Here is a 15,562-nt window from a genome sequence, read left to right on the forward strand (position 1 = left end):
AGTGTAGCAAAGGTTAAACAGTAAAATAAACACTGGTAACTAATGCTGAGTCAGTGCTATTTACACTGGGGGCTAAACTGGGGAGCACTCAACCAGAGTTTAATTTATACTGGGACTTATTTTGAAAAAAAAAAAATTCCAGTGCTTTCCCTGGAACTATAAACCAGTATCCGTCTAAACGTGTCTTCCGCTTCACTACAACTTCCTTCGCTGTTAGAGGGTGGCATTATTTTACCTGCAAGGAGCCAAACTCTAAATGTGGCCAGTCCTTCAGTTCAAGCCCAACACTGAACTACAAACTCAGCCTCTTTACACTTAAGAGTGAAGGCAAACATTAAGAGCTCCAACCTGTCTTTCTTTTCTTCCGACTGTCCTGTAATAATCCTCGCCATCCCAGGTCCCGGCCAGCAGTCCACAGATCCACCGGCTCCAGCACCACATCACGGCGTTGCTGACAACCAGTCCCAAAAAACATGAGGATCCTGGAGGAGCAGAACCTCAGTGAAGGCGACTCCAGGGCTCCCACTCCCCTCTTCACAGATTGGCCGAACCCCAACCGCCAACGCTCAGCTCATGCATGTTTACTTTAACAGCTGTGTCAACAACACGAGGAACAACACTAGAAAAAAATTAACCTATGCCGGGAAAAAAAGGCTTTCCAGAAGAGGCTCACATCTGTCCGTGTATGTCAAAGGTGGAGAGAAACCGCTTGGTAATGACCTCCACAACAACAACAACACCGTGAGGCTACGACGCTCAAATGTCCTGCTGTTACCGCTCTCAAGAGAAAATGAAACCTCAACATGATGCAATAAAATTCGAAGAAATTTCCTGCTTAACTGAAGGAGGGGATTATCTCCAGGTAGTTTACGTGTTTAACAACGTCATCTGAAGCTATGTTAGGCAACCTGTAGGGACGAATGAAAACAGACTAACAGGAACCGTCTTAAGAAATTCAAACACCTTTAACTGAAAACAACTTACTGAACCTGTTCCTCTGACACCTCAGGGCACTTGTTGTCATCACCTTGATCCAGAGGAAGAGGTGTTTGTTTTTTTAATTAGTGTTGTTTGACTCAGTTTGCAGATACACATATTTAATGCTGCAAAAAAATATAGAAGGCCTGCACATTTTTTTTTTCTCAGAGGCGAGTCCAAAAAGTAAAGAAACAAAAATCCAAATAAAGCACAAGAACTCAGGGAACAAATAAAAAAGTCTGATTTCTGGTTAAATCAAGATAACAAACAATAAATTAATAAATGGGAGACAAGCATTTACTGGTCAATAAGTGAAGGGAACACTCAGCCATTACAGTAAAAAACAAAGCTAAACTTCAGTGCTATCAATCTCTCCAGTTAGAAAGCAGAACCCACTGTGAGCCCATTTCAGCTGCTTTGGTGCAGATGGTCATGACAACAGGTCCACTGGACAGGCAACAACATGACAAACCCCACAAAGGGAATGTTTTAGCAGCTGGTGGCTACAGCCCATTCCTCTCCTTATCCCTCCTGACTGTTTTTCATCTAAATGTCCTATCACTGCAGTCATCATGCGATAGTATCTGCAGATAATTCAGGTTTCACAGGTTACTACTTCAAGATGGAGATGTGAGGAGAGCTGGACAGGCTCGCTGGTTCATGTTTCTGACCAAAATGTCAGATTCAGACTCCACGAAGGGGAACACGGGTCCCGGCGTCCTTTAGCAGGACCTGTGCTCGCAGCTCAGCCCCACGCAGCTTGATCGGCATTCGGCAGACAACACCACAACTGGCAGCTTTGCTTCTGGTACCCTGATGTCTGATAACATTCACCAGAGCGCCTCCAGACTCTTTCACACCTGTCACGTGTGCTCAGTGTGAACCTCCTCTCTGAAACTGAATATTTTTAAAGTAAAAAGAAAAAAGCATTTAACTTACAGCACTAAATAAAGAGAAGATTACATTTTTTCTTATGAAATAAACAATAATTTGTTAAAGAATGTCTCTGGAGCTGATCTAATGATCCATTAACAAACAAGAACAGATAAACTAGTAACTGTAACAGCAGATTAACTATTATTTTGTTGGGTGATTATTTTATATTGTGTGTCCTGTGCACACAAAATACATTTTTTGGCAACATATATTGTTTTTTAATGAAACCCTGCCTGGATATGTGCTCTTTATTTTACGCATTTTTTATGACTAACCGGTAAAGACATCTTACAGTGCAGCATTACAGGGTTTTATGGGATCGTAGTCACACAGTTTTCATGGACTTGGAACTGTCAAAGTGCACAGAGCTGGTTGAAAGAACTACAGAGCACATTTGCCGCATGGCTGATTAAACAAACATAAACAGTGTGTTCTCTGTACAGATGATGAAAGCTTGTTTAACTGCTTGAGCAACACAAGTAATTTTGGTATATCTAATCTTGTAGTTCAAAACAGAAAAGAAAAACAAGAAAATAACTTATAAATCACAGATTAATTAGACCTAATTTCTCAAGAATTCAATAATAGGTTTTGTTTGTCCCTCCGGAGCCTCTTCTCTTTTTACTGCAGCAAGAATAAAAAACAAACAAACACAGGAGAGTTTCCCAGTAACAGACACATACAAGAAGAAGCTTCTGAGAGCTTGCCAGATTGAGCTGCCTCTAACAGCCTTTAGATGTATCCCCTGCTATTATTTCAGCCAGTCGAGCCATTCAGGTGCTCCTCCAAGCTCCTGGCATTTAAAAATGCTCTCTCATGCCAACTGCAGCCACCTGGGGACGGCAGCTCTGCTCTGAGGCATCCTGACAACCGTCGCACAGGCTGAGAATAAAATAAACCAGCCTGTGTTTGTTTTGGAAATTGTATTGTCAGAAAAATTATTCTGCTTTTTTTTTTTTTTTTAAAGATGACTGATCATCAAACCGAGTGTCGTCTTTAAATTCGACTCCCTTCACTTTAATGCCACGTTTGTTGTTTTGGTTTTTCTTTTGATGTGACACATTTCTGTCAGCCCAAGATGTTTTTCAAGGCTTTAACCTGCACAAATAAAGGCCGTGTCTTTTTCTGGTCTTTCTGAGAGCCGTCACAATATCAAACACATTTGGCAACCACACAAAGTTTCAGTGGTAAGTTTAAGTCAAGCAGTTTGAATGAAACTGTCCAAACTGCACAAAGTGACCTTGTAACAACTTCTCCACGATGACAACCAAATCAGATGCTAAATGGCTCTTATAGTGCTGTTCTTCTCTAAAAGCGCTCTATACTACAAGCATTATTCACCCATTCAAACACAGATTTAGGATCACACTCCTGTGATCGAGTGGAAACCTCAAGGGAGATCCTCTAGTATCCACTAGAAGCAGGCTTGAAAGGTGATTCAATCCCATAGACTCCAATGTCCAAGTCCAACTTTGCAGCAGCAGTAACCATATTCACACCACAGTGCACAATCCTGTTGTGGTCCCTAAAGCTATGTTCAGCCATCATGACAGCCTGTGATGATTTGGTTATAACTCACCCATCTGGATTTGGCAAAAGCTTTGACTGAAAAGTGTGCAGAGACAGGTAGCTGCACTCAATCACAGCCTTCTAGGTCTCAGTTCTGCTAATTCAAGTCAATGAACTGGACCTTTCAAGTCTTTCTGTGATGCTGATGACTTTTATATCATTTTAATGCAACTGAATGACAAATATTACACAGGACCTGAAATTAATTTCCCCAAATTTAGGGAAATTGCGCCATATTGCTTTTTACCAGGGGGAAGAGGGTACCAGTCTGAAGAGGGTACTACTTGTGAGCTTAATTACATGTCTTATATAGTCACCCATTGTTCTTCTCCAACTACAGCATGGCTGTATTCTCTGCTCTGTCCATCTTTATCATCGTAGGTCTTTTCTCTCGTCCACTGTCAGCTCAATATTTTACAAATACAGCAGCTAAACTAACATCAGGGTCGGCCGTATGAGGATCCTGAAGATTCACCTTGTCAACATTAACCTCTCCTGGGACTGCTGTTTTTTTTCCTGAGTGCACTTCTTGTCAGTTGACATACATGACAAGACTTTAAGATCCTTTTGGCTGCTCTTCTATTCACAAGTGCCCATCACAGAGTTTTTACACCTGATGCCCTTCCTACTGCAACCCCAAAGGGATGTGTGTCACCGCCTGGGATCAAACTGTTAGGCAAACATATAAGCCACTACACATTTACATAGTTTAAGTGCCTCTGAGTCTGGAGCTAAGTCTGTGCTGATTTGTGTCCATTTCATGCCTAAAGTGAGAATTTTCCACTTTTAAAAAGCCAAAAAGGTCTACAACTGGAGGCTGGAGGAGTTAGCTCCAGAATATCAAGATGCCAGACGAAGGAAAACTCAACCCTTTTTTTTTATATCAAACATTTGTCCTTCTTGTCAAAACTTGCACAACCAAGCAACACAACCATCAACATTTTATTCCGGGTTGTGCCTGGAAACAGGAATGTTATTTTCCGTGGTGTTCTGCTCTTTAATGAGTCCGGGGTATAAACCATCTTCCACTTGAAAGAAACCACAGCAACAGATGGAAAAGCAAAGAAAAGAAACTCCTGCTCTGCTGTGCCACTTTATTTCAGTCCAAATGTCTCCGGTGTACTCCTGCCTTTCCATATCACCTCCACCTCCACATCCACCTGCACACCTGCTTCCAATTTCCTCTTCGGGTCCTTCAGCGAGCATACCCACACTTGAGTTCCTTGCCAAATTGTCAATCATGCTATCTGAGCTGTAGATTTCCAGCCTTCTGTCTGGCCAAGTCGCCTTGTTTTTGTTTCTTCTTCTTTCTCTTTTTGGACCCATGCCTGCCTGCGTGTGCCCCTCAGGACTTCCTGTTTAATGACCCACATCAGAAATGGATGATCATTGCTGACGGCTTCATGGTTGCAGTGGGAGCTAAGAGCAAAGGACTAATAGTACGCTGACTGCCTGTGAAAGAAAGTCTGGATACTGTTGTACAACAACAAAACGCTGCACTCATCGTACTCATTAACTGCTGAAAACTGTCTAAATGTTGATTCTAAATATGGCTATAATATGGCTCAGAGCCTCAGCCTTGCTTAGTGAACATTATCAACACGTCTGCAGATGCTTCCTTCAGAGTCGACTGATAGTTTGACAACTGACAACATCTGACAGTTAAACTTTTTCTTCCTGATCACTGGCTGTAAGCAACTCATCAGTGTGCTGCACATCCTTGTTTTCTAACCTGCTTCAGAAAACAAATGTTGTTTGCAGGAACAGCTGATCACAGTCTGTCAAAGTTTACAGTTTTTAACTAAAACAGAAAATATGGAAATAAACTGCATCAAACCACTCTAAGAAAGTCTGACAGTAACACATTGTTTCCCATAAAACAGGAGAATAATGCATTCTGCATTCAATATTTGCTGTTTTCCCATAAAATACTGCTACACTCTGTGAACAGCTTTGCATGCTGGGGTTAGGTTAGAATAAAGACAGCAATGCCCCACAAATACAGAAAGCTATTGTCTTTCTAGAAGAAACACTAGGGAACACAAGAGGTGGTTGTGATTTTCAAATACTGGAATAGACGTTTTATTAAGAATAACACTACCAGCCAACAGGCCAATAAAGCATGGTTTCATGGAGTGGTCATACTAAATGTTCTGTGAACGGTACACACTACAGCCACCAAACAGCTCTGAAATCTGCCTGGTAAAGCTAGCAAGGCTATTACAGCACAGTTATTCCATTAAAATTAACCTAATCCCCTCAGAATCAGCTGTTTTGTTTGTTTGGGGATATGTGTGGAATCCCAATCCAATGCAAAATGGCAACCACACAAAGTTGCAGGCTCTTTAGAAGCATCTATTAACCCTTTAAGACCTACCATAGAACCAAGTCCGCCAGAGCTTATATTATATTTTTACATGCTGTGGAGCCATTTTTTGGAGTATTTCAAGTTGCTATACATCAATACAACCATTATAGCCCAAAATTTAATAATATGTATTCATTAAGTGCATAGTAATTACATAAATTGCAAAAAAGTGCAATAAACTACAAAAAATTTAAAATCGTTTTTGTTTTTTTAACATATATTTCTAGTTAGAGAAATTTAAGAGGTTTATCCCTCAAAACTGTAAATACAAAAAAGTTGCACAAACTAGTTTCCCACCACAGGAAATTTATTTTAAGTGTCTTCATAGTTTTATTTTTGAGATACACCAATTTTCATATACTGCAGGAAAAACGAAAAAATATATTATAGTGCAAATTTGCAAAATAACAGCATATGCATCAAAATAAAATATTTCCAGCAGTGCAATATGAGTCCTAAGCATCCCAGAAACGACACAGAAAGTCATAAAGTCAAACATAACTTTTAAAAACACAAGTATAGGCTCATATGGCCACGATGGTAAAAAACTACATTTCCGCAATGTACGTCACTTCCGGTTTCGGGCAGTTCATGCCGGACATGCGATAGTTCACGCTGATGGACGTAGGAAGTGTTACAAACAGCTGATCGGATCGGCAAAGCGTGTTTCTGGAATTTTATGTTTTTGTTGCTGCAAGTGATTTTTATGCAGTTTTTGCAAAGCTATATGTGGAAGGAAACTGTGACTTAGGACAAGCTGATGGCATAAGATGTAAGTACAACTCCTCCGGTTTCATATGCAAAAAAAATTATTGTGCTAGCTTACGTGATTGCAGTGCTACGGGATTTAAAAATAGTTACGCAAAATGGAGCGTATCCGCTCCGACCGGCTTTAAAGGGTTAATAGGTCAAAACTCTTAGTCACCTTATAGTTTCCAGTATTATTGAGCCCACAAAATGTCCTAAATACAACAGATATCCTCTTCATATTGTAGGTTGAAAAAAGCAGCTCTGGTAAAAGCTGCAAACAAATCAATTTTGAACTTTGACCATCAATATCATGGGTTATCTAACAGTTTTAACAAGAACACTGCACAAATTTAATGCCTATGAGGTACAGTTACAAAAATGGCACTAACATTAGAGCAGCCAAAAACACCACATAGACAAATTAATTGAGCTGAAACTTAATCGTACAAACTTACGGAGCAGGATCACTGACTGCTCAGGTGTTTCGTGCATGAAAGTCCTCTCTGGCATTAACAGCACAAAAACTGTGCACCAGGAGCTTCGTGGCATGGGCTTCAATCCAAAGGTGTAACGTGTTATTTTCTCTATAGAGTAGCTCACAGTTAATACTGAATAATGTTTTGTTTGAAACCCTCACCTGTATTACACATTTTGGCTTTTATTAATACTACCTAAACCCTTTTTCAGTACAGCTGGATGATACAGTAGTAGAGAGTTGCCATCCTTAATGCGAGCAGCGATCTAGTCAGTGAAAACATCAGTGTAGCCTTAAATGAGCAATTTCATATAAACTCTGTTGAACAACTACTTACAGTCATCTGAGAGCAGTGTCAGGTCCAGTGGGATCTCCGAGTATAGCATTGTTGCTTGGAATACACAGTGTTTTATCACACACATCACTTTTTAGTAGAGGTGGATGGAAACACAACTAGAGCTTCAGACAACCTTAACCTGAGGTCTAATGAGTCAAAACACCAGTATGGACATGCAGAGCCTTTATTTAATTTAGCATACCATTACATGTGTGTGCTGGTGCATTGGGTGTGACTTTCTAAGCCCCTAAAACCATTTTGTTAAAGTCATTGTAACATGTTTGTTATAAATTTCTAGTTTCCATGGCTAACCCTGAAAACACAAAGTGATTTCATTCGTTTTTTCTTTCTCAAACTTGACAAAAGACCAGAGTCAATTCTCTATTTTTTTAATAATAAAAAGACTTTACAACTGCAAGTCTCCACTTTTTTTCAGCCACATCCAGCCGTAACTACACCAAAAGCCTAACAGCAGGGAGCGCAAGTGACTTTGTTTGACCCCAGAGAAGAATTCGGGCCACATGAAACACAATCCGGTGATACAGCTGAGCCACTAAGTGAGAGTTAGAGAGAGACGATCAGCTGACAGTACATATCCACCTCTCACACTGACAGCACAGCAGAGGATCACATCTAATTAAATATTTTTGTTAGAGCAGATTTCCTACAACAACATTATGAAAGAAAAACTTTCTTGTCCTTGATTAACCTTGAAAACTGCGACTACGTTGTCGTTTCCAATCACACACTGGAAACATTGAGACTTTGCAGTTTAGTTCAAACATGTTCAGTATTTCACAGGTGGAGCAGACTGCCAAACAAAGGCACAGGAGGACGGTTTGTGCAGCCAACCTACCTGCACACGAACGCACCATCACACCTAACTTCATTCAGTTTACACTTGAAACCTCAAACAGAAAGACTGGATAACTCACGGTCAAAACTATGTGGACACCCCTGTTACATTAATTCTTGATGTCTCCCCGTGCCGCCTGCAGTGATATTAAAACACAAATCTATTAGTGACATTCAGCACTGATAATAAGGTGAAAATTTCTGGCCTATGATTGGTCTTCCAGTTAATCCCACAGATGCTGGATAAATGGGGTAAACAATTTCTTTGGTTCTTTGGTGCATTGGCTTCGTATTGGGAAAACGACATGTTTAAAGTTTAGAGGGCCACTGGGCTTGTAATACGCTGGAGGATAGCTTGATGTTGTGGCACAAAAACACTGATAAAGCTGGTGTGGCTTAGCTCAAACTGTGAAAAATGGCTGTCTGGAATAGTTTTTGCTTGGGCTGCCAGCTCACATTGTTTCCACATTTGTCATATTACATCCATACCTGGATGTCTAAAACTGCAGCTTCATTTTAGCCAAGAATCTATCATTTAAATAGCTGCCAAAGACTAACTGCAGGTGAAGACCCAAGAACAGAATAATTAACAACTTAATACTGAAAAAAAAAAATCAAACTATTAAAACATATTACTTAAAAACAATCCTTCTGTTGAAGATAAAGCTCCTGCAACCCTCATACCAGTGTACGTGCAACTATAAAGAACTCCCTGTAAACCATTTTAATCATGAGCTTCTTTCAGCCGCACATTTTATTAAGAGCAACACATTCACTACATTCACCATGGGATCATTACAGACACGACCAAACATGTCAGGATTTCAAGGGGCACACCTTTATCTGCAGGGAGATGTTTTCCTGGGTGTGCAGAGTTTTATATCAGCAGCAGCCCGACACACACACACACACAGACGCACACACAGACGCACACACAGACGATGCTATGTCACAGCTCTGCAACAATGAAATGAAAAAACTTGGCAGTAATAAACACATAAGCATCCGTCCCCATGCAAACAGATTCATGTGAAGAAACAGCCTGAAACCATGTTTTCAGAGTGCGACAGACTCTGAAATACAGCCAGAAGCAAAACCTGAAGGCAAACTGACAGATCAGGTGAAAAGGTAACGGAAACATGCAGGTCAACAGGTGAACATACGCAACCTGCAAACCTGGGCTCAGCACATTTTGACAGAACCTTTAGTAAAGGGGTGCAGACAAACCCCAGGGTTTTTATATACGTATATATTCCAGTTAGGTAACACTTCGTTTTTTCTCTTTGCCCACTTGCTAATTTGTTTCCTTTTTAATTGCTTTTCACCGTCCCTTTCACTCAGCCACTAGAAACCTTTCAGTTATATTTAGGCACAATTCATTTTTGGCTTAAGATATTCATCTTCACACAACACTAGTTGTGTTGATATATTATAACCAGGAAGGTACTGGCCCTTCTCATTAATGCTAAACCAGACCTCCTGCATAACTGAGACAGACCAGCAGCTTTGATGGAATAAAAATAACCTGTCCCAACAAACAGAACCAAAAAAGTCACTCCAATTACATTAACCCAATAATGGCAGCAAAAATGTTCTCAATTTGACTGCTTGTAAGTCACAGGACTTGTCCAAAAGCTCTAAGTGGCTGTAACTGCTCCAACGAGTCAAACAAAACAACGAAGACATAAAAGAGCAACGCAATTAACTTCTCTGGCCAGAAAAAGAAAATAAGTAAAAGCAGAGAATGGTGAGTGTTATCGTTCTGCGTCCACTAAGAGCTTCACTTGTAAACCACACACACTCAATACTGTAATCATTTACAGCTATACAAGTAAACAAATTAATAGATGTATACAGCTTAAGAAACACACCTGTGTCCATTTTAAAATAATCTACAGACGTTAATACTGCATTAAAATACACATTCAGTCTTCTTTTTACAGTAAGCATGCACAAATATATGCTACAGTATCAAATATGCAATTAGTACACAGGAACACACTCACACACACTCAAGCAATTAAAATTTAACTAGATACATATACAGTATGTATGAATGCACTTATGTTCCTCTCCACACACACGCTGCATCCACACACACACGTACACCCAGCCAGCCTGGCGCGGTATCAGAGCTCACCAGGTCGTCCAGGATGGTGACGGGGAAATCGAACATGCACATCTTGACAGGCTGAGCGAGCGCTCTGTGCAGGCTGAACAGGGATTTGGCTTCCATGCTGTGCCCTGAACGCACCGTGCAGCCAACGCTCGACTGCACGCAACCACAACAAAAACACAAATAAAACCAGAAGAAAAAATGAAAAAAGGAGGAGCTCCCCAGTCTGGCTGCTCGCTTCGCAGTCCTATCACAGAGGACTGCAAAGAAATCCACCTCAAAGAAACCCCTCCACCTCCTTTTCCCCAAACACCAACAACCATCCACTCCCCTTCCTCTTCTCGCCTTTCTTCCCCTCCTTCTCCTCCTCACCAAGGAGCGTCTAACTGTCAGCAGCTGCTCTCTCGTCTTTCCGACCGTCCTCTGGGGGTATTGCCCAACACCACTCAGCTGTTTTGCCACGACCGCAGTGCTCTCACATTCAGACGGAGGTGCTCGGACTCGCCACCGAACCAAAGCACACGTCTGCCCGGAAAAAATAAAACCTCGCCAAATGAAATAAAATGCAGCAAGTACACAGAGGGTCCTCCGAGTTGCTGTCTGACTCGCTTCTGCTTCATTATGCTGCAGCGATTTAATCAGGAGAGAAGGACCAGCTCTGTTTTGCTCCTGTAGTGCCAGACGGTCTGTGTGAGCCCATTAAAGATGAAGCAGGGTGACTGCTTCAGAGGCTGATGTATGAATCAGACTCTCTTCTCATTAATGTCGGTGGTAAATGTGAAGGCACGCATTCTGCTGAGTTACCAGCCCTCATTCTAAAACTTATTTTTCTTTTATGGGTTTGATGAGAGTCTAAAAGTCTGAAGATCTTTTCAACAGGATGTTAGCAAAGTCCTTTCTCTCTCTCTTTCTTTTTTCGGGGTTGGATTTTAGTGTTAAATTTTATGTTTGATGGTCTCTTTGCTGTGCTCCTTCACTGCACGTGGGCAGCACTGACTTTTGCAGATATTTTCAACAATGCAATTTTAGCTTTATTGCTGCAGAATTTACATTAACTCAGATTTAACTTGACTTACTGCAAATACAACCTGAAACTAAAAAGCAGCATGTGTGCCTCAAACCTGCAACATGCAGTTGATGCCTCTAGTATAACAAAGACTTCATAGAAATTTATGGTAAAATGACCTAAATGTTCTCTTGACCTCAGTAAACATTTTCCTGATGGGTTTATGATCTTTGGCGCTAGTCTTACTGAATGCAACAATTATTATTAGACTCAAAGATAATGATACCGCAGAATGCTTTAGGGCGTGGCCACTTTGTACTTAAAATTTTTTTATTTTTGTCAAATATACAAATTTATCAAACTGGATGTCAAATAAAAGGACAACAAAACAAACTAATCAAAATCTCCAAGCCCATAAACTGGAGTTCCTAAAATGGAAACATGAGGATGGCTCCAAAAAGTGTCCCCATGTCACGATCTAACTAAACATGTTTACCTGGTACAAAACATTGGTTTTGGCCTCTATGCAGAGTTTACCCCTTTCTAATGACTGTAGGGGAAAACTGGAGTCAGGGGCATGGACACTATTGACTGGGCCTCATTGTCCCTGAACTTGACCTCTCAATTACATTTGTGTTGTTGGTGCCTTTTGGAGCATTTTAGTCTTTCTTGGACGGTATAAGCCATCCAAGAAATTGACTGAGTAGTTTTTTACTTAGCACTAATTAGCAGGTATTTGCGTCATTCTACTTTTATACCTGTAGAGTGTGTGGATGGAGTATGCTAGAATTAGCTGATAATTAAACTCTCCACCCTCTCCAAATATGCTCACTTCTGGCTTCATTAAACCAGCAAATGTTGAAGCTTTGAAGCTAAATTACTGAGCAGCACCATGAAAATGTCACCGATTATCACTTGAAACGAGGAGGTGTCAGACGACAGTCTGTGAATCAGCTCTATCTGACAGTGGAGGAGACACATGGGCCGATTATCTGCTCGTTTATTGATCCATGAGGTAATTACAAGGTTGTTATTGAAGCTGCGGGTTACAAACAAAAAGAAGTAAAAGTGAAGTATTCAGTTTAAACTAGAGCGGAGCGGCTGAGATAAAACAAACCTTTTCAGGACATATTCTCAGAGTGTCTTTCATGTTTTTATTTGCTGTGTGTAGGTGCAGGTTTCCCCACAGCAGCAGGATTGATTCAGAGCCCACCGGGAACCATCTCGCCTCCAGCTGGACTCCGTATTGACATTCTGATATAATATCTTTGTCGTGTTTGCAGCCTGAACCTTAAGGCTTTAATGTGCTTCTGCAAAGACTCAAAATACCTCTTGTGAAAGTCGCTGTATGTAGGTCACACGGCTGTTACCCTAAATGGCTGAAATGCTGATAGAAAGGAAGCAAGTCTGCTTTGACGTGAAAAAACAGGGTTAGAGTTGTGAAGACACGTTTTGTTTCTGAAAGTCTTTCATTTTTTCTCATGCATTTTTTGTAGACCTATCACATGCATGTGATTCGGCAGATTATGGTATTCTGGTAGAAAAGATATGCTCAGCTGGCTTAGATCAACAGCACATTAAATGGTTTTATTCTTGTATTTCTGGTACAACTCAGACAGTAGTCTCCAAAGGTTTCACACCTCCTGCAGATGTTCCACAAGGATATTCTCCTGGTCCACTTTTATTCACCTACAAACTGCAGCCATCGAGCTACAGGCAGTTCTTTTTCTACACTTTAGAAAAAGAAATCAGGAGATGAACAACCAAACTTGGCGCACAGGTATATGTTAGGCCCCTGAAGGTTCTTATTTACATCAGAAATTATGATGTAATCATGGTGCCTAGCAGTCATAGCCAAGAGCCTAACGTATTATTTATATCAACAAAACTTCCATCCAGCCATTTTCTTCCACTTATTCTGGGTTTCTTCCAGGTCACAGGGGTGTATAAGTGCACATGGCACCAGGAAACCCTAGACTGCGGGTCGATTTTGTAATCACTGGGAACGCCAGGCAGAGGCTCCCATTTCCGAGATCTTCAACTCCCACCTTCAGCAGAGCTTTAACAGCAGTCCGAGAGAGACTGGGGACACCGAGTCCAAATAAACCATGTTCAGCACCTCCATTGTTGAAGCTGCTGCACTGAGCTGCAGCCACAAGGTGGTCGGTGCCTTTCACCGTGCTAACGCCCAAACTAAATGGTTGACTCCGGTGGTGAATGGAACCATTAGGCAGAAAAAGGAGTCCTATCGGGCTTGGTTAACCTGTGGGACTTCGGAGGCAGCCGATAGGTCCTGACAGGCCAAGCGGAGCGCAGCTCGGGCAGTGGCTGGAGCAAAAATTCATGGGAGGAGTTTGGAGAGGCCACGGAAAAAGAATTTCAGACTGCTTCGAAGAGATTCTGGCAAAACATCAGGCGACACAGGAGGGAAAAGTGGTGCACTACCTAAACTACACCGCACTGTGTATAGTGCAGGCAGAAAGAATACTTTATCACATCTGCTAAATGTATCACATCTCATGCATTTCAGAAAAAGTCTAATCAGACATAAGTTTGTTCTAAACTCTGATAAGACTGAGTGCATGTTAAAATGATCCAGCCTATGGTTTATATTGTATGTTATATTCATAGTTACAAAAGTGAAACTGTTGACTCTTAAAGATATTATGGTGGTGTTGTTTATATGGAAAAATGCACTTGATTCTTTCTGTTACAGCGTACTGGTTTTATTTCAGTTCAGGGGTTTATTTCATTGAAGTATAAGTTTACATGTATCTATCTGCAGTTATTCTTACACATGCTTATTTAAAACTGTGAACATGTATAATGTGTCTTTGTATTATTTGTCTGACTCTATATTATTGCACATCCTTTGTGCACAGGTCACTCTTGAAATAATAATCGCTGGTCTTGAGGAACTTGAAAAATTATAGCAGGGTCTACCTTATAGTATAAAGCATCCTTAGGCAACTGCTGTTGTGATTTGGCACTGTATAAATAAAACTGAATTGAATTGAGTAGAAAATTTGAATTGATTTAAAAAGTGCTGAATTCAATGATCCTCAACATGGAGATTTAAAAGTACAGCAGCCAGTAAAGATGAGGAACTGCCGCTGCTTTTTAAAAACACTATTAAGAAGTAAAAGAAGTAGCAAAGAAGCTGAAGGAAAAGAGAGCGAGAGGGCCTGAAACACCACTGGGAACTGCTTTCAGATGCAGAGACCGTCCCACGGATGAATACTGTAGGAGAGCGGTTGTCATGGAAACAGGGAGGCAAAGCTGGCTCTTCATAGGGCTATATAAGATAGACCCCCTCCTCCTCCTCCTCCTCCTCCTCCTCCGTCTATAGATACACAGCCAGGACAGGAAGCCAGAGCGTAACCTGCAGCTTGGCTTCCTGCGGACTCAGACAAAGACAGGACGGGCGGTGCAGGTACACGAGAAGTCAGTTCATCCAAGACACGACTACAGGGTGCAAACCTGTCATTACGGCTAAACGCTGCTTTTAGACAAATGATTACAGATTACAGAACAACAACAACAACAGTAGTTGTTCTGACTTCTTAACACGAGACTTTCAAGGAAAGATCAAAAGAAACATGTAAACAGGAAAATATAACCTTTATGTTTGTTTGTTTCTATTCTTTGCTCAGCAGACTGAGCAAAGAATAGAAACAAACAGAAATTATCTATTGAAAACTGGCCTGTAACCTAGTTTAAATCAAGAAGATCTTTAAGACCCTGTCAAGGACAGGGTAAATCTGGTCCTTCACACTTTTTAAACTGGTCTAAATATAATTTTTTGCTCCTCACAACTTTCAACAACATTAATGGTAATAATCTGCAAATTAATAAAAATGTTTTAATCTTATCTGATTTTCTCTGAGCATAAAAAGAGGTCGTATCTATTTGAGAGGAGATCATTTTTGTTTTGTAAACATCAAATTTGTCATTTTGATGTTTGCATCCAGAATCCAGAGGGTTAGGCTTATTGTGCTGCTGACGAGAAACAGGCTTCAGAAAGTCAATGAACTGAAAAGAGAACTACAGAACAATATGTGTCTTTGAAGCTAATTTCAAAATGATGGAGATGTAAAGACAAGTTTCACTTTTCTGTGCAGGCAGTTTTATAGCTGAAGGTTTGGCTAAGATTATTTTAATGACACTAAACA

At 40.8% G+C, this 15,562-nt stretch overlaps 1 protein-coding gene across 3 annotated transcripts in view; it reads right to left on the bottom strand.

The window, feature by feature from the left end:
• Positions 1 to 15,562, bottom strand: part of LOC102295753 (ral guanine nucleotide dissociation stimulator) — a 59,045-nt gene that overhangs the window by 36,260 nt on the left and 7,223 nt on the right. The window contains exon 1 of one of the 3 annotated variants that reach the window (XM_014329807.2): positions 10,409 to 14,703. The exons of 1 other annotated variant lie outside the window; for it this stretch is intronic. In XM_014329807.2, coding sequence (XP_014185293.1) covers positions 10,409 to 10,504 — 96 coding nt within the window. In that variant the 5' untranslated portion in view covers positions 10,505 to 14,703. Of the gene's footprint in view, positions 1 to 348; positions 5,923 to 10,408; positions 14,704 to 15,562 lie in introns of those variants that run through there. One more of the 3 variants, XM_014329808.2, reaches the window with a different exon arrangement.

This window comes from Haplochromis burtoni, unplaced genomic scaffold (genome assembly GCF_018398535.1).
Source record: "Haplochromis burtoni strain Fernald_Lab_line unplaced genomic scaffold, NCSU_Asbu1 Contig_43, whole genome shotgun sequence".
In the NCBI taxonomy this organism is placed as follows: Eukaryota; Metazoa; Chordata; class Actinopteri; order Cichliformes; family Cichlidae; genus Haplochromis; species Haplochromis burtoni.